General features: G+C 40.2%; 1 protein-coding gene across 1 annotated transcript; it reads right to left on the bottom strand.

Annotated features, from left to right (window-relative positions):
• Positions 1–76: 76 nt before the first annotated feature.
• zfr2 (zinc finger RNA binding protein 2) lies at positions 77–24,482 on the bottom strand. Its single transcript, XM_047586725.1, has 19 exons — positions 24,328–24,482; positions 21,828–22,074; positions 21,436–21,550; positions 20,384–20,611; positions 19,320–19,654; positions 18,944–19,132; positions 18,529–18,766; positions 18,034–18,212; positions 17,772–17,891; positions 16,368–16,513; positions 15,841–15,967; positions 15,534–15,739; positions 15,131–15,299; positions 13,872–14,046; positions 10,441–10,523; positions 4,819–4,914; positions 1,963–2,074; positions 1,742–1,839; positions 77–1,654 (listed from the first exon to the last, which is right to left on the bottom strand). Exons 1-19 carry the CDS (start codon positions 24,378–24,380, stop codon positions 1,481–1,483), a joined length of 3,090 nt encoding a protein of 1,029 aa, XP_047442681.1. The 5' UTR covers positions 24,381–24,482; the 3' UTR covers positions 77–1,480.
• Positions 24,483–25,120: the final 638 nt, after the last annotated feature.

The following is a 25,120-nucleotide window of genomic DNA, read 5'->3' as shown; positions in this document are numbered from 1 at the left end:
CTTTATGATTTAGTGTGCATATACATACTTAACGAGAGCACTTCACAGAGACCAAAATAAAACCTTGGATACGCCGTGGCTTAAACGTGTTTTAATATCTCCCCTCAATTTTTAGGCAACACTACAAACAACATTCAAATAATAGGGCAACAACGTTCACACTTCCTGTTTAAACAATACAAAATACACTGCAACAACCCTCAGAAATAAAACAACACATGTGATTCTCTCTCAGTAAATGAACACAAAACTAAAAATTCACAATGATCCCTCTCATATCAACTTTTAAGCCAGAGCTGGGCGATCCTCCCTCCCCAGATGAAAACTAAACGTTCCCCTTACTCAGTCTTTTGTAAAACATAACATGATGCAGGCACGAAGAAGAAAGATTATAACCGTTTGATCATTACAGTAGATATTCAGTCTTTTTTTGTCTAAAGATTCTCTCTTCTGCCTACCAAACCCTGGAAGAAGAAAAAAGATTACTAGGTATATTATTTAAAAGATAAAGTTATGGCTGCATACATTATCATTTCTTAAGTGCTTCATTTCACTCAGCATGCTACTGTGCAATATAACTCTTCTCTCTTCAGAGACAGATGTACTCTCCAGTGTGACCTCTGCAGCAAATCTCAGGGGGATGTTTCACAAATCAGATTTTCCATGTCTCTGGAATTCATGCCATAATTTACAAGGGCAAATTATTTTAGTTTAGACGTGTTTTGAAGGTGCGATGGCTAGCTTTGGTTGGTATTGAAACCTCTTGAGTTTAATCTCTTTCCGGTTTCTAGAAGAGGGGCCATTATGGTGCGCTCAACAGTGTTGAACTTATCTTATTATATCTTATTATTTGTGATGTGTCGTCTTTAGGCACAAGGATCACAGTTCTGTACACATGTAGCTCCTCAACACTGTCCACACTTCCCACCAGGCTTTTCAGAAGCGAATGTCATGCATCAATGTACGGTCAGTTAGTCCTGCCTCGGGAGTCGGATGGTGAAACTGTACTGGCCTGAAGAGCAGCAAAGTTCAGCTATTCTCCAAAAAGATGAGCTGAAAATAAAGCGTAAGGTGCTGATGTTTGAACTGTACTGGAGATTAAATATCTCATAAAGCAAAACGACTGCAGGTAACAGTCAACAAGGGAGGGATGGTCAGTAGTTAGTGTGCTGTTGAAATGGAATGATGCAATCAGTAATTTTCATGATTAATTACTGAGCCGGTTTACTCTGCACACTTGAAACTTACTCTGCATCTGCTTTAAATCACTATAAAGAAGGAATTGCAGTACAGATCCTTAAACTTCAGCCCCTGACCTTCCTCACATTCTTCAAACCTCTTAATTCAAGGGCAGACATGTAACAAGTCAAGGTTATTTTCCTATGTATAGCTGCGTGTTAAGATTGTTTTCAAGATAAGAAAAGTTGTGACATTCTACCAGTATTGAAACTAGTTAACGCCTCATTGCTGGAGGCAGAGGTCAAGCGCTCTCCACTTCTTCCTTCTTGTCTTTTTTGCCCTCCCCCTCATCTTCACCCGCGTCATTGACATCCCGTCGGCGTTTGCGGTTGCGAGCGTTTGCCTTGGACGCTGGCAGAGACTCCATGCCTAGGAGCTTGTGGATCTGACGGAAAGCCAGCAGCCGCAGAGCGTGCTGTAACCAGAGTAAATAAAGTAGAATTTGTAAAACCGTCAACATTTATGATACATTGGAATCCAAGAAAATGTTATGCATGTATACTTGTGCGCTGGCAGTTATCTCCTCTCTGGCTTGAATCATCATGCTTTCCAAAGCATCTGTTGGCTCCTTCTCACAGGGATCCATCAAACCTGGACCATCTGTATTAAGAGAGAAGAAAACTAGTTAAAAGAAAAAGAGAGACAGAATAAAAAGAAAAAAACTCAAAAATAAAAGGTTTTCGGTGAAAAAAAGATTAAACTTCATGTATGTGTGTGTGTGACCTGGCAACAGGATGCCTGTAGAGATGCACTCCAGGAATCTGCGCATGGCCTCCCCTGGACTGAGTGGGCCTGTAGCACTGCTGATCACCTTCTCCACCAGCAATTCCATCGCCTGGAGGAAGAAATACACATTCATAAATACACAGGATAAGATGTTACAATCCCTTGTGCTATGATCTGAGGCAAAACACATTTAGAAGCCTTGTCCAACTGAAAAGCCTACCAGCAGGCTAGCAGTCAGCTACCAATAAGCATCCAACAAGAAGACACCAGCTAACGAGCCTAGCCAACAGCAGCAGGTAAGAAGTGATGGGGCATGTGACTACACTTCAACCAACACTTCCCCCTCTACCAAAGAACGAAAGTAAAACACTAAAAGCCACCAACTAGCCAAGCCAACAGCAGGTAAGAAGTGATGGGACATGTGGCTACACTTTCACTATACAGCCAGTAAGAGACTCCATTAGCTCCCGGGGCTGAAGAGGCTCTTGCGCGCCTCACAACTTCCTGAACTTTCCACCTTGGTGGGCTATCATCTCCCCAATTGGTGGAATATCACAGTAGAGTGGCACCTTCCTAAACCTTTCCTTATATTTATGTACCTCCTCCAAGTAGTCCTTCAGTTCCTGCTTCAGCACCATCAGGCTGCCATTCTTCTCTTTGCCAAACAGCGGCTTCACTAATCTGAACGGATCCCTATAAAATGCTACTCTAGCCCGCTCTTTTCTTCTCCCATTTTTCCTAATGTTCTTGACCCTTCTTAGTGCTGCCAACCACTCCTTCACACCTGCCTGTAAGCAATTAATGCCTTTCTTCTCCTCCTCTCTAGCTTTCTTCCACCGCTTCTTAAGCATTCTCCTGTCTATCGATTTCCTGCTGACACCTAGACCTAACTACCTCTCCCTCTGGTTTCTTCAGTTTCCCTCTAATGTCAAATTTTTCTTTATCATAATCGCAGATGATATCTCCCATCTTCTCCAACTTACTCTCGGCCGTCCCTTTTAGCTTACCTAGCGCACTGGCCAAATCATTATTAATATCCTCCGACTTAACGTCAGCTGCGCCTAGCCACTTCGCCCTTGGTTTCTGACCACTGATCTTCTCCCTCCTTGGCTGGCTGTACTCTTGTTCTGTTCTGCCTCCACGCTAGTATGTTCCTCAACATTAGGGATGCTGATATCCTGCGAACTGTGGCTTACTTCCTGTCACTGGACTTAAACCGACTGACTAGATACACTTCTTAAAAAAGTAGCTTAGAATCCCTGTGTTTCCTCTGCCAAGTAGTTTTTCCTCCCTCGATGGATTCTGAAGCCTTTCGTTGTTTTTAGTTTCACCAGTCACACACACAAACCTGCTGTTTGTTCCCATCTCCATCTCAACCACTAGATTCTACTAACAAGTTTTGCCTACTCGTTGTCAAGTCCAGTCCAGGGTTGAGAACCGCGTTAGTCAATGGTGAGTCATCTTCCGCCCCTGCTTTCGCCTACTCTAGGTGTATTTAATCATTATTGAAATCTGTAGCTATATAGGGTGTAGTCACTGGCTTAGCAAAGCCTTGGCTACTGCTACAGTGAGGTGCTAACCCACTGTAGCCCCGGTGGGGACTGTTCCCTCCTGTAAGCCGTCTTTCCGTGCTGTCACCAAGTCTTTCCCTAGTCGCCAGCTGCGCTATTCACAGCAGCCACTAGCCTAGGTTAGCTGTCAGCATTCATAAATACACAGGATAAGATGTTACAATCCCTTGTGCTATGATCCAAGGCGAAACACATTTAAAAGGCTAGTCCAACTGAGACAGAGAGTGAAAGAGGCACAAGCTCCAGATTATAGATTTAAGTCATCGATCAGCCACAACAATACAACCACCACACAGTGAAGTAAATAACAGTGAAGATCTCATTAGGATGCAAATATCCTCTGGGAAAGTTGGTTCCTGGCATTGTTACAGATCAGGCACAACTTAATGGGAAAAGCAAGGGGATGTTCCTTGTGTCCTCGTGCCTTATGTTCCCCAGATAAGTGATGCCTAGGCACTCAGCCTAGGCACTATCCATAGGATGTAAAAGAAAATGCAATTAATCAGATCATCAGATGTGCCAAGATGTACCAGGTGCTCCGTGTTCCAGTTCTGATGCTCACGTGTCCATTGTACTTAGACATGGAGAGGAGTCAGAATGGACACCCTGACTGGTCTGTAGTTATGGAGCCACATATAAAACAAACTGTGATGCACTGTGGTCCGATACCTTTCTATCAGAACCAGCGGGAACTTTTTAAGCAATCTGAGCTACAGTAGCTCGTCTGTCAGACCAAACTACACAAGTTAACCTTCGCTCCCCACATACATAAGTACAACTTTACTACCCATGATCCTGTCACTGGTTCACTCCATTCCTTGGACCACTTTACATAGGCACTGACCACTGCAGACACACAAAGTGTAGTTTTGACCAGGTCATCTAGCTATCAAAATGTTAGTCATTCAAATCCATCCTTTACTCTCCTGTTTCTAACACATCAAAATGTTCACTTGCTCAGAGTCTAATACACGCAACCTGGACAGGCTGCAAGATAACAAGATAATAGTGTTATTCACTTTGCCTGTCAGAGGCCATAACAGCTGATAGTCATATTATATCTTATTATGTCCCTTTATAGATCTTTAAGCTTTTCAGTGCCTTGACTATTCATTAAACAGCTTTTGTTGTTTGCATTTGTTGTACTTAGGCAATAATCTAATAAATCACAGAATTTATTGTGATACCTTTTCATGATGGTCTCTCACAAGTCTAACAACATTTTATAATCCTATCTACAACATGAAAAGTCTATACCCAGCAAATACGTGTAGACACTCACCCAACAAGGCATCTTCCCCCAGGTGGGAACCCGCTGACATAAATCTCTCAGCACCCGAATGATGATCACACAGGACTGTAGCCCATTCGCACGAGCCTACAGAAAAGACAAGTAAAAACACACACACACACACACACACACACACACACACACACACACACAGACACACACAGACACACACACACAGACACACACAGACACACACACAGAGCGGAAAAAAAGTGAGGACTGTCCAAAAAGTCACTTTACACAAATGTCCTCAATTCCTCAATCTGATGGTATAAAACTTAAACTGGTTCTTGGAAAGATAGCGGTAGAAGTACATATATACGCACATATATACAGCGGGTAAAATAAGTATTGAACAGATCACAATTTTTTGTAGCAAATATATTTCTAAAGGTGCTATTAACATGAAATTTTCACCAGGTGTTGGTAACAACCCAAGTAATTCCTACATAGAAAGAAACCAAAACAAATACGTTCAGAAATTAAACTGTGTAATAATGTGAAATGACACAGAGAAAAGGTATTGAACACGCTTACTGATATTTATTTAATACTTTGTACCAAAGCCTTTGTTGGTAATGACGGCTTCAAGACACCTCCTGTATGGAGAAACTAGTCACATGCATTGCTCAGGTGTGATTTTTCCACACAAACAGTCTTTAAATCTTGATGGTTCCGTGGGCCTCTTCTATGAACTCTGGTTTTTAATTCTTTCCATAGATTTTCAAATGGATTCAAGTCAGGTGATTGGCTGGGCTGTTCTAGCAGCTTTATTTTCTTTCTCTGAAGCCAGTTGAGAGTTTCCTTGGCTCTTTGTTTGAGATCATTGTCTTACTGAAATGTTGACCCTCGTTTCATCTTCATCATTCTGGTAGATGGCAGCAGATTTTTCTCAAGGATGTCTCGGTATATTTTTTCAATCCATCCTCCCTTCAATTATGTGGAGTTATATGCAGAAAAACAGCCCCACACCATGATGTTTCCACCAACAAACTTCACTGTCGGTTTGGTGTTTTTGGGGTGATGTGCAGTGCGTTTTGTCCTCCAAACATGTGTTGTGGCATCCAAAGAGTTCAGTTTTATTCTCATCTGACCTGACTATGTTCTCCCAGTATTTTACAGGCTTGTCCAAATGTACAGCAAACTTTAAACAAGCTTCAACATGCTTTTTCTTCAGAAATGGAGTATTGCGTGGTGAGCGTGCATACAGGCCATGGCCGTTGAGTGCATTGCTTATTATTTTCTTTGAAACAATTGTACCTGCTAATTCCAGGTCTTTCTGAAGCTCTCCACTAGTGGTCCTTGACTGTTGGACAACTCTTCTGATAACTCTTTTCACTCCTCTGTGAGAAATCTTGTGAGGAGCACCTGGTCACGGCCAGTTTATGGTCGAATGATGTTCTTACCACTTCCAGATTATGGTCCCAACAGTGCTCAAACGAATGTTCGGATGCTTAGAAATCCTTCTGTAACCAATGCCAACAGAATGTTTGGCAACAACGAGGTTGCAAAGGTTTTGAGAGAATTCTTTGCTTTTACCCATCATGAGATGTTCCTTGTGTGACACCTTGGTAATGACACACCTTTTTATAGGCCATCAGTTTGGACTGAACCAACTGATATTCATTTGCACTGACAAGGGGCAGGATGGCTTTCTGATCACTGATAGATTTCAGATGGTGTCTTGGCTTTCCATGCCTTTTCCCTTTCATGCTTGTGTTCAATACTTTTTCCCTCTGTTATTTTACATTATTACACAGTTTAATTTCTGAATGTATTTGTTTTGGTTTCTTTCTATGTATGGATTACTTGGGTTGTTACCAAAACCTGGTGAAAATTTCATGTCAATAGCAACTTTAGAAATAAGTTTACTATAAAAAATTGGGTAACACTTTCTATGAAGGTTGTATTTACAATGCCCTATGAATGCACTCATTATATTTTATAATATCATATAAAGCAGTATAGTGGTCATTATTACCATCTATACGTATTCACAAGTCGTCATAACCAACTTCATGCTGCATTATGACAACTGGTTATGAATGATTATAATTTTAATCTGAATAGTGCATTATAAATATGTCAGTATCTGCCTAGTCACTTGTTAATTTTATGATGCATCATAACTACTTTGCTTTGCTAAATGTGTATAGTGATGCATAATGAGTTCTGACTTCGCCTAGAGTCCTTTATATCTGCAGCTATAAGTATATGTAATAAAGTTATAATAATGTATACATCTCCCTACAGCACACAGTTATAAACAGCTATGCAATATCATAAGTGCCATTTGTCAGCTCTAAGTAAAGTGACAAGAATATGACACTATTAACAGATATAAGTTACTACGAGTAATTAAAAGGTGCAATGAACTAAGCACTGAGTCTGGCATCTTTGCCCCATATGCACAATATTATAAATGACTATGTTAATATCATAGGTGTTATTTGTCAGCTTTAAGTAAAGTAGTGCAAACAAGATGTTGTTATAAATAGATATAAGACTATTATAAACAAATATGAGGCACAATGAAATGAGAGCCTGGACATTAAACACAGTAAAGGATCGCTAGAAATGTCCACATTTATTTTTCCTATGTATTCCTTAGTCCATGACCACTGACCACACCTCCCTCCCCAGCTCCTCCCACTGTCGTAAAGCATTGACTGTATACTGGTCGGAAAGCGGCTTTTCTGCCCTTTCTCCGCTGAGCCCTCTCCAGGACAGGTAGGATCTGTCTCTGTCCTGCTTGTGTTTTGAGAGCTAATACCTTACTATGCTTACACGAGGCACATGGTTTACGTGTTAAAGCAATGATTTCGAATGGTTTCAATCATTAAATGCAAGAATACGAAAACGATCTAACTTGTGAGGGAAAACTAGCTGCGTCTTGTAACTTTCGTGTAGCTAGTTTAAGCCACCTACGAGTAATCTGCGCTGCCTGCATGATATGCGGTAACATAATGTCTACATATTCAGTGATCCGTTTATTTGTTTTCAATCAAACCTTTCTGCATAAAAACAAACCCAGCTAGAGCACTACAGATTTGCCTCTGTTCTTCTTGTAGTTGCTGTCAAACCATCTCCTGACCTTTGACCCTGAATCACCTCACCAACTCAAAGGCACTTTTAAGAGCCACATCTCTATCTTTCTATCTGTCTTTCTATCCATCCGTCTTTCTATCTGTCCGTCTCTGTCCGTCTCTGTGTGTGTGTGTGTGTGTGTGTGTGTGTGTGTGTGTGTGTGTGTGTGTGTGTCTTAATATTTTGTCTTTATTTCTGTCTTGTAGTGTGTCTGTCAGTGTGTAATAATGCTGGGAGGCTGCAAAGGCAGACCTTTAAAGTGGATGTTTGGCGGCATCATGGCAACACCTGAAAGTTATAGGGTGGCAGTACTGGCTTGCTAGAAATCATGGGTCACACATGCTTGATATAGAAAATAGAATGTACATGAGGCTCAGTAGGTATATTTTGGTTAGGGGGAAGTTGGGTGTTTTACAAATTGCAATAATTAGGTCGCTTGGTGGCTACTGTTGGGCTGTTGGCCTATTTACTGTTATATGATTTCACACAGGTTTTATGTCTGCATCACATCATTTGCAAGACTGGCATGCATATGGAAAATTTCATAATGACCCAAGATAGATTTCGGTGGCATTGTGAGTTTTGTTCCAATGATAACCACCACAACATAGTATAGGACCACGCGTGCAACTTCTGTGGCGTGTTTCATGTGTTAGTGTAATGTGCTCAGAGCATTGATTATCATTCTGATTATGTGTGTTGGTTTAAATGAAAATAAAGTGAACTAAATACATTCCTTTTGTCTTTACTGTCCAGGCTCTCATTTCATTGTGCCTCATATTTGTTTATAATAGTCTTATATCTATTTATAACAACACCTCGTTTGCACTACTTTACTTAAAGCTGACAAATAACACCTATGATATTAACATTGTCATTTATAATATTGTGCATATGGGGTAAAGATGCCAGACTTTGAATTACTCGTAGTAACTTATATCTGTCATATTCTTGTCACTTTACTTAGAGCTAACAAATAGCACTTATGATATTGCATAGCTGTTTATAAACGGTGCTGTAGGGAGACGTATACATTATTATAACTTTATTACATATACTTATAGCTGCAGATATAAAGGACTATAGGCGAAGTCAGAACTCATTATGTATCACTATACACATTTAGCAAAGCAAAGTAGTTATGATGCATCATAAAATTAACAAGTGACTAGGCAGATATTGACATATTTATAATACACTATTCAGATTAAAATTATAATCATTCATAACCAGTTGTCATAATGCATCATGAAGTTGGTTATGACGACTTGTGAATATGTGGTTCAGATGGTTTTAGGCTATTTTCTCTGAACAGAGCTGTTGTAACAGCTTCCATGTAGATAATCCCTCATTCATCCCCGTGGGGAATGCAACTCATTCAAATGATAAAGCACTGAATGAAGCAGAGTGTGCACTGATATGACCTCAGTGTTCCTATGAAGCAAGTGTACAAGGGTTGTCTTGCAGCTTTTCACCCAAGCAGAACATCTATATATTAAAAATGCAGCGATAGAGCATCTGCTAAGAGGCAGAACAGCCCCTCACAGCATGGTAGTCTTCTACAGAAAGTATAAATAGATACGAAAAGAAGGGAAAGACTTTCTCTCAGCCTGAAAGATTGCTGATGCTGTTTTTCAGGAACAATTACATCTAAATTTCTTACTTTTATCATATTTTTAAATCAGAAAGTTTGAGTGTTTTAGATGTCATTTTTAATTTAAAGGAAGATTATCCCCTTATCCACATGTTGTGTTCACTGAATTTCCCAGTGCTCCCAAATGTATATCTTGAAAGAAAGCACTGAGGAGGTGTTAGTGTCTTGAGTCCAAGGACACACAGCACCGATGTGAAGAGATAAATACTTTGGTAATATTTTGAGTGAAAAGTTGTCTTGACTGGAAAGTTGAATCCGGAGTGCATCAAAGTGACTGACAGAAGCACTTTGAGAATCCCGGTGGCAGTTTAAACCATTTAATGTTTATTCACCTTAAGATGAGTAAAATCAACAACTGCCATGCTGCTATCATTTCCCAAGAGAAAAAAAACAAACGTTGGAGAGGTCCTTTGGGTTTTTACACTGAAATGTCGCCTTGAATTTGGAGAAGTTATAATGTCAATTTGGATTTGGAGAAGAAAAGAAACTGTCATTATTTTGGAAGTAGATTCTGGCACTTACCGCCCACTATTAGTTATTTTCAGAGTCTGTATAAAGATGGACAGCTTTTCTGTGACACACCAGACACTTTAGAGGTTGTGAAGATTTATGAGTAAGTTACTGATGTTGCATAAGAAACTGAAGAAACAAATGTGTGGACTATGAATGGGGATGTGTCTAAGTGATGCATGGGCAGACAGCCTGTGACGATGCTAACTATGGTCATTTGTGTAACTGCATTTGTTGACACTCAACATGCTGTAAAAAGGGGAGGTCATTGAGGGGTCATGCCAAAAAAAAAAAAAAAAATCCTAGACATTACCTTTACAATTTGCCCCCAACTCCCCAAAAAATAAAGTGGATGTATTTACCTGAAACCATTTGGCATGACGGAGAGCAGCCAAGTATTCCTGACATTTCTTCTTATTCAGAAGATCAGGAGGGTCAGTCACACCTATTGGAGATAACATGAACTGACTCAAGACTTAAAGTCAAACAATACAAAAGGAACATGACTGCTACACTTAGTATGTGCTGAGGCTTATCAGGGACTGAGAGCATCATATGACTCAACACTTCCTTCAGTGCTTAAAATATTCTGGCTGGTCTCAATTAGTTTGGCGAGAAACAGAATGAGGGTGAAAATAGAACAAGGCAAATGTCAAATAAGAAAGAACATAATGTTTCTGTTTCAGTTATTTTTTAAGTGAGCAAATGCAAAAAAGGAGTAAAAATCCCCAATCTGCCCTTTCTATAGAAGGGCCATTTGTGCATGTAAAAAAGAAGGAAATCCAAGGCTTTCAGAGAGAAGAGTGAAGGCGTTTAGTTTGGGTTAAATATTATTAGTTCACATTTAGTTTCCTGGTGACCTCTCGTCCCCTTATGAAGTTCCTCTCTTTAGAAAAGACATTTTGACTTGTCAAACACAGATGTAAATGATAAAATGATGACAACCATGTTGCATTTAGGTGTTTCAGTGATACAGAGCGAGCAGGAAGTAGGTGAACATATCAAATGAAATTGAGCCACCGTTCATACTCACACCTGTGCTTTTTGAACTAACAAGTTAAAATGTCTGCTGTGAGAAAAGTGCATTAAAAAAATATTCTTACATGCCATGAGATATACTGAAGCCATTTGTCTTCTCACCACACATACTGTACCAAAATGTTTCTTAAATTCAATATCTGCTACTTGAGCAATGTCATGCTTTCAATGTGGAACTTATTTAACAATCAAAATATGTTTTAGCCATTCTCAGTGAAACTTTTCCCTTTGACGCACTTGTGGATGTTGTGGATTTCCTCTTTTTTACATATGACTTTGCACAAGAACCTGACTGACACAAACGGACTATTTGAACATAACTTTTTTTTTTTTTAACAGCAACTGAAACATGAACTTTATCTTTTTGGAAAATCAACTGATCAACTTCAGATGCTGGTAATGTTTTCAGTCTTAACCAGATGTTTTAGTGGCTTCCATTACCACACTGGTAAACAAAACCACTCAAGAAGAGGAAAAACTGTAAACACCCTTGTTTCGAAAAGAGGAAGGAAACACAGTATCAAACAGCAAGCCAATTAAAGTAAAAATAAATAAATAAGTAAAAATAAAAAAAAATAGTAAAATAAAAAAAGCCAAAGATTAGTTATAATAAAAAAATATTATAAGTTATAATAAGTAATAAGTAAATTTGTAATAAAATAGAATTGGATGGAGGGTGAGGTCACATTTGTGGCCATCTACGACAGATTTCTCCATAAATTTGAATGTGGTGAGATAATATTTCACAAGATCAGCCTTGGGGCTTTCCACACTCCCATGTTCACTAAAACTGTAAGCAACAACAGAAGAGATTAGCTTTTTTACAAGTAAAATACATAACAAGAGCAATTTTGAAGTCTACACTACCATACCACTCAGAACCAAAGGCTCTGTTCAGACCTGATTTTAACAAGCGCCCTCAGTGATCTGATCACAAGTATCCAGCTTTAAGTACATTTGTTCTCACCTGGCATTATAATTTGCTGTAGTCACCATTTGAAATTGGATCGGTTTTGCACCCTGGATAAAAATGAACACCAACTTTCATTGTACAAATAGCTGTTGTCGCCAATGGATCACTAGTGCTGTTTCAGAACCACTGAGAGCGCCATTCGCTGTGTGTGCGTCATGATCTTTGAACAAGCAGTAACAATCACGTGTTAATTATTTATTGATTGATCGATCTCCACTCTGAAAAAATGAAAAAAAAAATCAGTTTTTTTCACTTCCACATGCGGAGCAATGTCACTGCCATGTTGTTTGAAGTAGTGAAAGAAAAGTCAACAGTAATTAAACACAACTCACTCATATTAACTAATTTTATTTGATAATTCTTGTATAGGTTTAGGACTGAATATTTCAATTGGCACTCATTACAAATGAACAGACCTCATTTATAAAGGCTGTTGTGTGTTTTTAAGCGAATGATTAAAAACTCTGCTTATGCAGAAGGATGTCAGTTTAGTAGGTGGTCCTTAATTTAACCTCAGATGCATTTTGTGTTCGTGCCACTACAAGCATGTGGTCACAGGATGTCAAATGCATGCTGGGAGTATTGACAGCTGTATTTAGAGCTGGCCACTTGCAATCAGATTTCTCAGGAAGCATTTTAATGCCAGGTCTGAACAGGGCTGAGAGACACTTCTCAGAGCTGGGAGTTTAAAACCAGCAGCAGTTCCACCTCTCCAATGATGAGAGGGTGTCTCTACTCTGAAAAGGTTGATAAACAGGAGCAAACTGGTTGCTTTAATTGTTCTCTTCTTCTTAGTGGTATGTGTACCAGTGTGGTCTTCACATGAGATTTTATCTTGCCTAGGTCTGCTGATACAGAATCAGGGGCACTGATCAACAAACCCAAACAAAAGTGGAAAATAAATAAAACACAACGGCCACAGAAAACATTTCTACCATGTTTTCCAAATGGGGAAAAAAAAAAAAAAACACATTAAAATGCTGACAACTGGAGCAGGAGGAGGAGTGGTTGCAGCACAATGATCTCTCAAGATTGTTATCGTTGTTGAAAGGAAGGTAATGACAATGCATTCAGTCATGTCATCCAGTTAACATTAGTTCAGTACTGATCATTGTGAAGCTATAAAATGGCACTCCAACACCTTATCCCTGATAATGCCTCATTATGATGCAGGGATGAGAGACGAGGGAATGGGAAGTCGCTGGACCTCAAAATCCCCTCAAGTTTCATCGCCAAAATGCAAAACTATTCCTCAGTTTATAAATGAGGATAACTGTAACAAAAAATAAATAACTAAATGAATTAAAAAAAAAAAAACATTGTCATCATTTGAAGCATTTTCATCTCTGGGCATTATCTGAACAGGGATCATCTGTTATTATAAGTTCCTAAAGCTTATATCGGAGCGTGTGTTCATAAAATAAACACACACCCTAGTGGCACAGAAAGGTCGGAGAGCCCGGCTTTTGATTCCCATGTTGTGGAAAAGAAATAAAGAAATCGGGGACTAGCGTAGCTGCAAAAATGGGGAAATGAAAAGAGTGGGACAAATGAATATGTGATTTCATTCTTGTTCTAAGGATTAAAGAAAAGAAATGTGGGCTTTGTTAAAGTCCCACTTGACAGAATATCAAAATTTTCAGCCTAAAATTTAGGCTGTGAAAAGGTGGAAGGGAGGAGAAAGGGGCATATATATATATATATATGTATGTATATCTATAAGTGTATTCACACATTGCCAACATTTGGTTTTCTGGTACTGAAAGCTTTGGCTTCTCTAACCTTTCTCAGCCGCTTTTCCTCCTGCCTGCTTGTCCATCTCAGCAGCAGGGTCCTCCCTCATCAGCGGCGAGGTGAGAGAAATGGTCACCTGCATTTTGGGCTCCTTGCTTGAAAATATCACGATGTTCGCCTCCTCTGGGTGAGCCTGCACCTCATACTGATCTTCAGAAAAAGTCTGCCGGTTAAAAGGACACTTGGGATTACTCACTACAGAGGAGGAGGGGTGTAGGGGCAAAGAATAGTCTTGTTTGGCTATTCTTTCTGGGCAATATAACTATGTTTTTATTATTATTTTTTTTAAAAACCTTTAAGGAAGTAGGGATTTAGTTCCCTTATTGTAAACTAATGTTTTGCAAAAAAGGAATGGAGAAGTTTTAGAAGAAAATCCCCATCTCACTCTGTAGGATTCAGGTGTCATAACCAGGCAGTAAATCTAAAGATCAGTCACCTTTACTGAAATAATCATTACAGCTAAAGGAGGGAAAAGGAGTGAGTAATTATAGCACATCACAGCTTGGTATCTTCTGTCTTGTGGGCACAATGAAAGCACGCTCAATTTAAAACATCACATCCGGGTTTTTCTCTTCAGTCTAGATGCAGTTTAGTCATTAAAGTACATGGAGAAATGTCGTCCAAAGCTAGAATCCACACAGTATTCCCAAGATATTTGTTCTTGGGGAGAAGGAAAATAGTCTTTTAATATCATTGAATGGAAAACTTTGAAATTTCAATACCAGCAAATACTGATCTAAATTTACATAGGAAACCAAAAGGTACATAGAGCACATGTTCATCTGTGTTCTTTGAACTGCGCTAGTATACAAGAAAAAACCCAGTTAGGATGTAATATTTCTGTTGTGGTTTTTTTTAGTGCCAATTCTTGGAAAATTGATTGTGGTTACTTACACAGAATTTCCTCTGTCACAACGACATTCAAGAACCTCTGTTGGTTACACAACTTAAAACTGTCCAGTCCCTAAGTGACTGTGTCTTATGACACAGGTTGATGGATGAAGAAAAATAGTTTTGCGTTTTTAAAATACCTCCTGCACAACATGATGTTGTCACGATGTTGTCAACATTGTGACAACATGATATTTGGCTAAATCCACTGAAATCCACTGTCTGAAAATGTTACATGTAAAGTCTTATCTTCAATTATCAGAATGTGATTGTTCCCAATTTCCAACACTGTTCTTACTTTGACACAACCACACACCACCAGGAAAGTTTTTTGTTCATCTGTGAGGCCTGCTTACCGCTAGTTCCTTAGGCAGCTGCTTGGTGATGTTCTTCAATAATGTGACAGTGGGTTTCTTAGCAGTCAGCAGGATGAGTTCCACATTTCTGTCCCCGCGAAGCAGCAGGCCTTTGGCTAGGATGCCCACCCTCATCACACCTTTCAGCAGCCGGGCTGAGTTCTCAGTACTTTCAGATATAAAAATAGATTGAATTAAACACTTGCCAGTCTATCTTTAACATTTTTGCCTTAGGTTGAATTTCACATAATGCTCCTTGGTCTCTTAAAAAGACCAGTTAAAGCATTACTTAGCCAACACTTTGAATATTTACTATGTAAATAATATAATAATAATATTGTCATCACAGGAATCCTCATCTTCAGATTAAAATTAAATATATCAACCTAAAGTATCTTTTTACCCTTTTTCATCTTCGTCTTCAGAAGCAGCAGTAGTTACAGCAGGCGTCTCTTTCTCCAACAGGGAGTCTGACACCAGTTTTAGAGCTCTCTCAGAGTGGGAGACGATCTTCTGGACAGCCTGAAGCTCCTCTTCCACTGGGTAAATGGTGGAGTGTTTGGCCATGATGTGACGATCATCAGGAGAGTCGGGCCGGCGTACACAAGACTTAAGGAGTAGGCAAAGAGATCAATCAGAGATCAAATGTAGTTTAAATGAAAGTTTAGTTTTATTACTTTCCACTCAAAAAATGCAGTTGCAATGCTCACCAGTAGAGGGGGCACTGGCATACCAGTGCGACTCATCAGAGGTGGAGGAGGCATCCTGCGTCTCTGCTCCCCCCAGTACATCTGCTCCTCCTCCATCCTCCTCCAGTACATGTCCTCCTCATACCGTCTACAGGAGAGAAAGGGACAATTTTAATGACATTCATTAGAAATTATGTAATTCCAACAAAAGTACACCATAGTCCAAAAGGGAGCACTTTACAAAAAAGATGACAAAAAGGTGATCATAGACAGGCTCTGTAATAAAGGAATCTGGGGTTAGAAAATATGAATCAGTCTTAGTGGATGCTGCCTTTTATCTGGTGATTTGAGGTTGTGTGTATTTTATTAACAGTTTTATTAAGAGTTAAGAAAAGGAGAAAAGAGTACAAAAATAACACAAGGAGTTTGTCAGCGGTTTAACTTTAGCATCCTTCCACTACTGGTATCGTCATACGAATGAATCTTAATCCTTAACTGTGTCAGAAAAAGGGAAGTCTGCAAAAATTTTTTGGGGGATCAAGTCTAACCTCATCTCCATGTGCCAGCGCTGCTCATCGTCTCGCTGTCTCTTCAGTACCGCCTTCTGCTTCTGCTTCTTCAGCTTGCTCTCCTGCAGCTTCCTGGCCCGGTTACTGGGCTTGATCTCCACCGGAAGCTCTGGGTTCACCTTCTTCTACAGAGTGACAGAGAGGGGGACAGAGCAAATGTACGTGGAATATACCAAAATATGATCAGAGTCAGTGCATATGTGATCCTGTATTTTTAACAATTACAGCAGAAAGACAGGGGTAAATGTGAGCTATGTAAAGAAGACAATGATTTACACACAGAAATTGTGTGTAAATCTGGTGCTTAAACCAATTAAACAATATGAGTGTAACATATTGTCAATGCAACAGTCTGGAAATTACTGTGAGTTCTGTTATGAATTACCATCTTACATTTTACAAAACAAATTAAAAGTAAATAATATGTGTAACTAAAAACAGTCAACCATTATACCCTGATCCTCCATCACATAATGCATGGAATGTCTCATTTAGTTAATATCCAAACTACAAAACAGGATGAGATGAGTCTGTTGCAACATTGTAATAAGGATATATATGACAAGGATGCTACATTTATGGGTACTTTAAGCAGCTATGGACTGAACTATGCATAAATGTTGCATGTCATGTAACACCAGAAACGGTGAGAGCATCTTTCTAAACTGTTTTCACTCAGCGCATTTACGATCACAGCTTATTCAAGCTATGCTCGAAATTCAACTTTCTGAATGCAGTCATCGTCCCGTTTACATGCAACAGAGAAAATCGAAAAGCTGACAGGATCATGTCCTCCTCCTCCACTCGAGGTGGCGATATGTGTCTTTTCAGCAGGTTAATACCATGTTAATACGGCCCCTTTCCGGTTGACCTATTACATGATACACGAAACAAGAGTTGTTCATGCGGCAGACTGGCATTTCATACAACAACCACATAGATAATAGTACAGCTCTTTAATCTCATGCTTAATGTGCACACTACTATGTTGCTGATAAAACACAGGTGGTTCTTCTACTAGCTCTGTTTACCTTCTTCTTCTTCTGTGACCAGCTTTCTTGGATGTTTTTGATCTAGGGTCATACGCCAGTGTAGCAGTTGTGCACACGTGTTGTCCAGGTAAAGTCTGATTAAGCGTATACGTGCCGGAGAAAAACGATTTCCAATTGCATTATGTGGGTGTCTTAATCGGATAATGAGAACTCTGAGTTTAGTCAGAGTAACGTGTTTACATGCTTAAGTTGTCCAGTTAAAATCGTATTAAGGAAATAATTAGATTTTTTCACATGCATGTTAATGTACTGACTATATTATGTAATTCTTTTGGCTAGTCAGCCAGGTTGGAATTAGCTAAGCAATGCTCCAACTTCTTTTTTTTTTTACCTTGTATTGAAGTCTATGGCGTCTTCCCTTGAGGTGCATGTCTTTAGCATTGGGGTCATTGAAGCTGCACTCACACAGTTTACAGTGGAATCGAATCACTTTTCCGTCGTCATTACGGACCTGAAAGAGACAGGAGAATTGAGGTAGCTACACATTAACCGAGGAGCATGCCCAAAACTGGTATAAATCTATAACAAACCAGCAGTGGGGATCAATATTTACTGCAGTGGTGGGGATGTGATTCTATGTCGTTCCTGCCTACCTCTTCAACATAGTCATGTCCCACTGGTTGGATGTCCCCCTGGCCTCCGGCTCTGTCAAAGTCCTCGTCCTCACTCTGCGACTCCATCTTCTGGGCTGAAAGCTGCACTGGCTCCTCCACCCTGGGTGCCACCGCCATCACTTGTGCTGGAGGCGCAGCAGCACTGGCTGGCTTATTGGCTGCGAAGCAGGCCGGATGTTACAGTTTTAAAGAGGTCTTTAACCAAAGGCTGTATGCTCATTTGTTTGTTTAATACAGAATTATCATTTTAGCGAGCAGAAATTCACTAAATCCTTTATGGCAGACTAACAAACAACACTACAAGACACAAGTGAAGGAAGGCTGTCAAATACCTAATATAGCTGTATGTGAGGATATGTGTATAGCTTTATTACAGGGTAAATGTTAACATTATAGTAGTGCTCAAGAGCAATATAATTCAAAAAGGGGTCAGATGAGGGAATTATCTGTAAAACAAAAAAAATGAAAACTTACAAATGACAGTTATCTTGGAAGGAGTTGGTTTCTTGACTGGCGCGGTTGTTTTAGCTGTGCTGTTTGCCACCACTTGTTTGGGGGTCACAGTAGGAGTCGAAGTGGTTGAGAGTGAGGCAGGTGTAGAGGACACCGGAGATTTCCCAGCTGTGGAGGTTGTGATAACTGGAGCAGAATTCACCAGCACTGGCTCAGTGGAAGGTATAGGTTTGCCAAGCTTGGTGTGAAGTTTCACCACCTTTCCGTGGTTGACAAAGTGAGACAGAGGGAGATACAATCCCTTAGAGGGGTTTTGTTCCAAGACTTGGCAGGACGTGTGGAACATCACACGAGAACACCCCAGTCAGAAATACATGTCAACTGCCTGATCTACAACAAATGTATAAAGACAAAACAGTATCACAGTAATGCTTACCTTCTGGTGTTTGGCCCCACGGATGTGGGCAGCATAGGCATCGACTCCAGTGCAAGAGACGTCACATAACTCACAGCGTAACTGAGTCTGGACACCTCTGGGTCCATTGGTAGTGCCTGTCTGCCCCCCAGACTTCAGGGCTGCTTCCTTTTTCTTATGCTTCTGTCCCTCAAGGTGCTCCCGGTACGTCTAATGCAGCAAATCAAACCAGTCAAAAATAACACCTGTGCAACTACAGTGCCACTTTTAAGTCACTTTTATGCAGAAATGTAGAAAATTCGGAAATAAAACAAATACTTTTAAGTGACACTGTATGATGTATGTCTTGTATATGTTTATCAATCGATTCAACTTGGCATCATTCATAATTACCAACCTGTGGACCAGCACAGCTGATTTTGCAGATGTCGCAGTAATGAAGCTGCGGCTGCTTGGGAGGCCCTTTGGGCTTCTGTAGCTTGTTCTGATGAAAAGTGGGCTTTTTATATGTGTTTCCTGTCGGAGCCGTCACCATGTTGCTGCCTGAGTTGCTCCAAGATGAGCTTGTCAGCTGTTTGGGCGGTGGCTGGATGGGATGCTGGGGTTGTTGGGGCTGTTGTGACTGCTGTGGTGGAGGCTGGGGTTGGGAGAGAGTCTGCTGGGCCGGCTGGTAATATGACGAACTGGATGCGGAGGTGTAGCCAATTGAATCATAATTGGAGTAGCCGATGCCTGAGGGGAAAGATCAGGAAAAAGAGACATAGGACAGACAGTTAAAAATATGCAGTTTATCGGCCAGACATGAACCGTAGGTCGTCATACAAGCAATAAAGTGAACTTCAATTCTTTCAGGGGCAGCATTTAGTCTGCTTTGACAAATACCTAGTGAGGAAATCCGCTTGAACATTTAATGAAGGTATCAGTGCTGCTTTCCTTTATTTGTAACACGGTAACTCTGCTGTCTGCATCATTATTTGTACTTTGCACCTCCCTTTATTTTACTTATTTTATTTTTGTATAGTACGTATGTACTATATATTTCTATATTTTTAGGGCTGTCAAAATGAACACTTTAACAAGGATTAATCCATCATCATGATTAATCTGATTAAAAATTGTAATGACTCCTCCATGGGAAATTTGAGTCCAAAAAAAGACAGAACAGTCGACCGACAAAGTTTGTTTAAAAAACAAACAAATAGTTTTTTTTATTTCAAGTTGTTCTGTTGAAACAGTTGAAGGTGCTTAATAAACACGTTAAGTGCATATATATTCCCTTATTCCTTGACTCTGCTCATGCAAAATGAATTAATAGACATTTGATCAGCAGCAACTCTGTGACTGTTCTGATTAATTTTCTTAATCTACTGACAGCACTTATATATTTGTTTTAGATGGATACTGAGCATCTGGGCACAAAGATTTCCTTTTGGGGGAAAAAGAGATTCTGTCCCATCTCACCTGAGTAGGAGGTGGCTGAAGCAGTGGAGCTGAAAGAGGTGCCGAGGGTGTAGGATGAAATGGGCGTTGGAGGCTGTTGGACACTGGTGGACACTGGGTAGATGTTGTAACTTGTGGACACAGAGCTAGAGGGCACCAGAGGTTTCAAAGCAGTCACCTGCCTCTGAGGAGGAGGAGGCTGGCTATACACGGTAGAGGGCGCTGGACTGTAAGCACTCTTTACTCCAACTGAAATAGAAACAAGAGAACAGAGAGGAAGCACATCCAAGTAAGGACATGGAGTGCATCGTCTGGGACCATCTGTAGAGTTTTTGGTAGAGCAGGAGGGATGGTGATTTCACAAATGAAGACCAGACACATTACACATACAGAACTGTTTACACAGTGTTTAAGGCACTTTACAGATGTATATCATACAATATCATCAGTTTTAAAAAATCATCACCATTAAATGAAAGTTTTTTTCTGGGAAGTGACATCACCACTTTAGCTGAAATGTATTTTAATGAAAGGAAAAAGAGAGTATGCTGTGCGGAGAGCTTCACTGTGGGTTGTTAATAGCATTGAAACCTATCCACATGTAAAGCATCAGACTGACCAGTTAGTGGTCGTTCTGGTCTGTCGCTGCTTGGCCAACCCTCCGTATATTTCCCACCCCAAATGTTGCCTAGTGTAATAAGTAGAATGTAAAACTATTAGATCGATTCAGCTCATCTTGTCATCACTACTCTTTGTTTGAATAGACGATACTGCTGCTCCATCTGGGTTCAACCAACCCTCCAAGCCCAATATCAATGTGGTGAATTTGATGGTATGAACCAAGTTATGGCCCAGATGGCAGCTTGTGTAAAGTGTTTACTGCTATGGGCACAATGATCTACTGATTAATAAAAACAAGACCAAAGACCACCTGATGTTTTTACTGCAGCAACAAAACCAAGACCAAACAAATTTTCGAATTACTATATGGGGCTGCATTAAAATGAATTCAACTGATGATTTATGCTAATTTCAATCTTTTTGAATTCAACAATTGAAGCAAATTTGCTTACCAGTCTGGTAGTAGCTCTCTGCAGGTGTCCTCTGAGCCGTGGCTATACTAGTCTGGTAGTACTGCTTATTGTCATAGGTGGTCACAGCCGCAGGGCGTCCGTAGGTGTAATTGTCCTGATGGTGTTTATAAGACAGTATTCGATTCATGTATATTAAATTAGTTCGCTACAGCATATTTTAACAAAATATATAGAAGTAACATTGTATCATTGTCTAAAATCTTGCAAATTTTGTGAAATATGAGACAATCCTGATCAAAGCTGGAGGAGAATTGTCTTAGAGGTCATAAAATATCACATTATACCCTCGAAAACAAAAGCAATCCCATAGATACAGCATGGTAAATGAAAATTAGCAGCAGAAATTATAAGAGTAGCAAAAAGACACTGACCGTTTCTGAGTATACTTGGTACGTCTGTGGGGTGGTGGTGGGCTGCGGAGGATCTGGTTGTCTGTACGTGTAGTCTGGAGGTGCCTGGTGGCTCTGATAGGCGGGGTAAGGGGCAGAAGCCACCGGCCGGGCTGCCTGGACTGGAGCTGGAGAGTAGGAGGCAGTCACTGCATGAGCCACAGCTGGAGCCTGCTGGACACTGTAACTGGCTGTAGAGGGGTGGGAGTAGGCCGGGGGAGGCTGGGTACTGAAAGACAGGAGAGGGAGCAAGATGTTAAAATTCAAATCATTTGAAGAATTAGGTTTGTACATTTTTTTTTTTTATTTCTTTCAAAGGCCCTTTCAAATAGCTATACAGAGCCAAACTACAGCGTCAAGCACAAAGGCACGACCACAACGCATTCATTCCATCACACCTCCATGTGGGTGTAACACCTCCTCTACGCAAAACCTTTTCGCTCGCTAGATTAGGCAATCTGTGACCAAGTTACACTGTACTGCTATATCATCTGTTGGTTATTTCGTCATTGGTAGCCTATTAGCAGCCTGGTTGGTTTGCAAGGCATTTCATGAAATGCAGGCATAGACGCCCAAAGTGTGGTTTGTGTGAGGTTTCATTTTTTGGACTTTTCATCATTTTTTGAGACTAAGTAGTTTAAATGCAGTTGGTTTTTAAACCTAATATAATCTGTAGTTCAAGGCAGCAAATAAAAATTATATTCAGATGGATTCATCTGCAGATTATTTCCAGAATAATTTGATTGTTTTGTCTATAAAGCACCAACAAGAAGGAAAAAGGTTTTTAAGACTTCAAGGTGACATTTCTGAGTGTCTTGTTTTGCTTGGCAAAGTGTGCAAAAGTCAAAGATAGTCAGTTAAACATCACAGAGGTAAAAGATAAGCAACTGCTCTTCACAGCTGAAATACACCTTCACGTTCATGTTTAAAAATAACTCCATGTACATGTAACAACGCCACACCACAGATCACATTTAACTGTTTTATGGGAGACAAAATTAGGATTAGGAATGTTAAATGCTTGACTGAGCAGTCCTGAAGCAAAATTTTTCTCTGTCCAACAACAACAAAAAAAGATAACAAAAGGACGACTCTACAGCAGCCTTCTTGTTGGTCGCAGGGTCGAGGATACAGACAGGAGTTAGGATAAACAGGATAAGGGAAAACGCAACGTGCATAAAATTAAAAGATGCTTTAGTTTCACAAGGGCACAGGAGTGGGGAAGGAACAAACTGGTAGTACTATTGAATTGTATTGTGGTAAACTGACATTATCTCAGATACTTCACTAAAACTAAACAAGAAACTAAACCATAAAACAAATTTGTAAGTTCAGCTGCTCACCTACATGTCTGCTCTCGCTCATCTCTGCCAATAACAATACTGAAAGATGACCTTAACATATCTGTGTGTGTATGTAAGGCTGCTTTAGGAGATATGCGCTATAATTTTTTGTAATGATGGACAATTATCCCCCAGGTGGCAGATTTGCTGAATTAGCCATTCCTGTCTGGCAGTTTTATCTGTTATTCAATGAATTTGTACAAGCAGAGCCTAATGTACAATTACACATGTCTTACTTATTCTGCTGACACATTTGTAAACCTGTACCTAGCAGCCATTGAGACTTTGCATGTACAGCAGAAACACAGTGACATTAGGCTGTGGATTATATATCCATTCAGAAAAAAAGAGATTATCTATAAAAATCAAATCAGAGGAAGACCTAATACACTTCTATACTTTAGGTGTGAAAAGGAAAACATGAGGAGTGTGGTGCAGGGGTTAGTAACGCACTCCTGTTTGAGGGGTTTGTTGCTTGAGCGCTGGCCAGTACAATGGGGAAGACAGAAAACCTTCACAGTTCACCGACTGCAGAATGATGACTGCAAAGCATTAACTGATTATCAGTCAGTTTTAAAGGTTTGATTCAGATAAACCTGCCACCATCATATTCGATTCGGTTTTACTAGTGACCAGTTTATCCCTACACAGAAGAATGTACCTATTGTATAACCTGTGTGGCTGCATGTTTTTTTTTTTTTTTTTTTTTTACATATGAAGTTTAAAAATAGAGTGTTGTGAGACATAGGACTTTCAGTCATGCCAGTGCAGGGTTAGCCCTTTTAATCCCAAACGCCGGCCAAAATCACATCAACTGCAGCCAGGTGGGTTCATTTAACCAGCTGCGTGGCGCTGGCTATGGTTGACCTTCATTTGATGATGGTGGACAACAACTTGTAAAGTGTTACACCATCTATAAACTGCTTTTCAGCCAAAGCCAAGCATTATCCTGGGAAGAGCTGGCCTGCGAGCTCGGTTAGCTAACGTTAGCTAACCGACCCAGCGGGTCAAGCTAGCCGCGGAGGGTAGGTCTCCGCAGAGAAATACCACCAGTGAGCGTGTCTCTGCCGATATACACCCGCAACCGACATCCGCGACACGACACGCCCGCTGACACCAACCTACATCACTTGAATTACCTGTATTGGGGACCGGCACCATGTGTGAAGCCGAAATAGTTGCTTGCAGCCATCTTGGCATCTCCGGTACAGTACGGTCCAGGCAAACAGTCGGCAGCACTGAATCCCGGACATGGAGCATCAAGATAGTTCACCCCCTCAACTGCTGCTAATGGCAACGCTACTCTACCATACCGGAAGTAGATATAGCCTCTTCCATGGGGTAATTTTAACTAATAGACATATAAAGGTGTATATTTTAACTTATTGCAGATTGTAGTGTGTGTCTATTTTCATTAGTAGCTGACTATGTAATACAGTCTATGCTATGCATTTTGACTTTATCTATGAAATGTGCACATGCGCACAAAACTAGAAACGCACTTGCTCGCAACACGCTAAAAATATACTGAAATGGTGGTCACCCCTTTCCCTTTATGTAGTAGATCTCCCCCTCTTTCCTCACTTGGGTCTTGCCTTTTTACATTTTAACTGTTTGTGTGTGTGTGTGTGTGTGTGTGTGTGTGTGTGTGTGTGTGTGTGTGTGTGTGTGTGTGTGTGTGACTATAAATATTTTTAAAACGTTCCAGGAATGCTCGTGATATAATGTCCATGTCAAGCTGAAATAAAAATGATTAAAAATATATATACTAAAATGAAAATAAATAAGAGGGAATCGATATATTTTTCATAATTATTATTTACTTTACTGTCTACAAAGGGCATCGCCGACATCGGAAGTAGTTTGAAGTGAACTATCTTGCCATGCTTATATTTTCCCCTGCTGTTTTGGCTGAAAGGCTGGCTGTCTGAC

This window comes from Mugil cephalus, chromosome 6 (assembly GCF_022458985.1).
Source record: "Mugil cephalus isolate CIBA_MC_2020 chromosome 6, CIBA_Mcephalus_1.1, whole genome shotgun sequence".
In the NCBI taxonomy this organism is placed as follows: Eukaryota; Metazoa; Chordata; class Actinopteri; order Mugiliformes; family Mugilidae; genus Mugil; species Mugil cephalus.
Note: the sequence above shows the minus strand (reverse complement) of the source record. Positions and strands in the feature narration are given on the sequence as shown.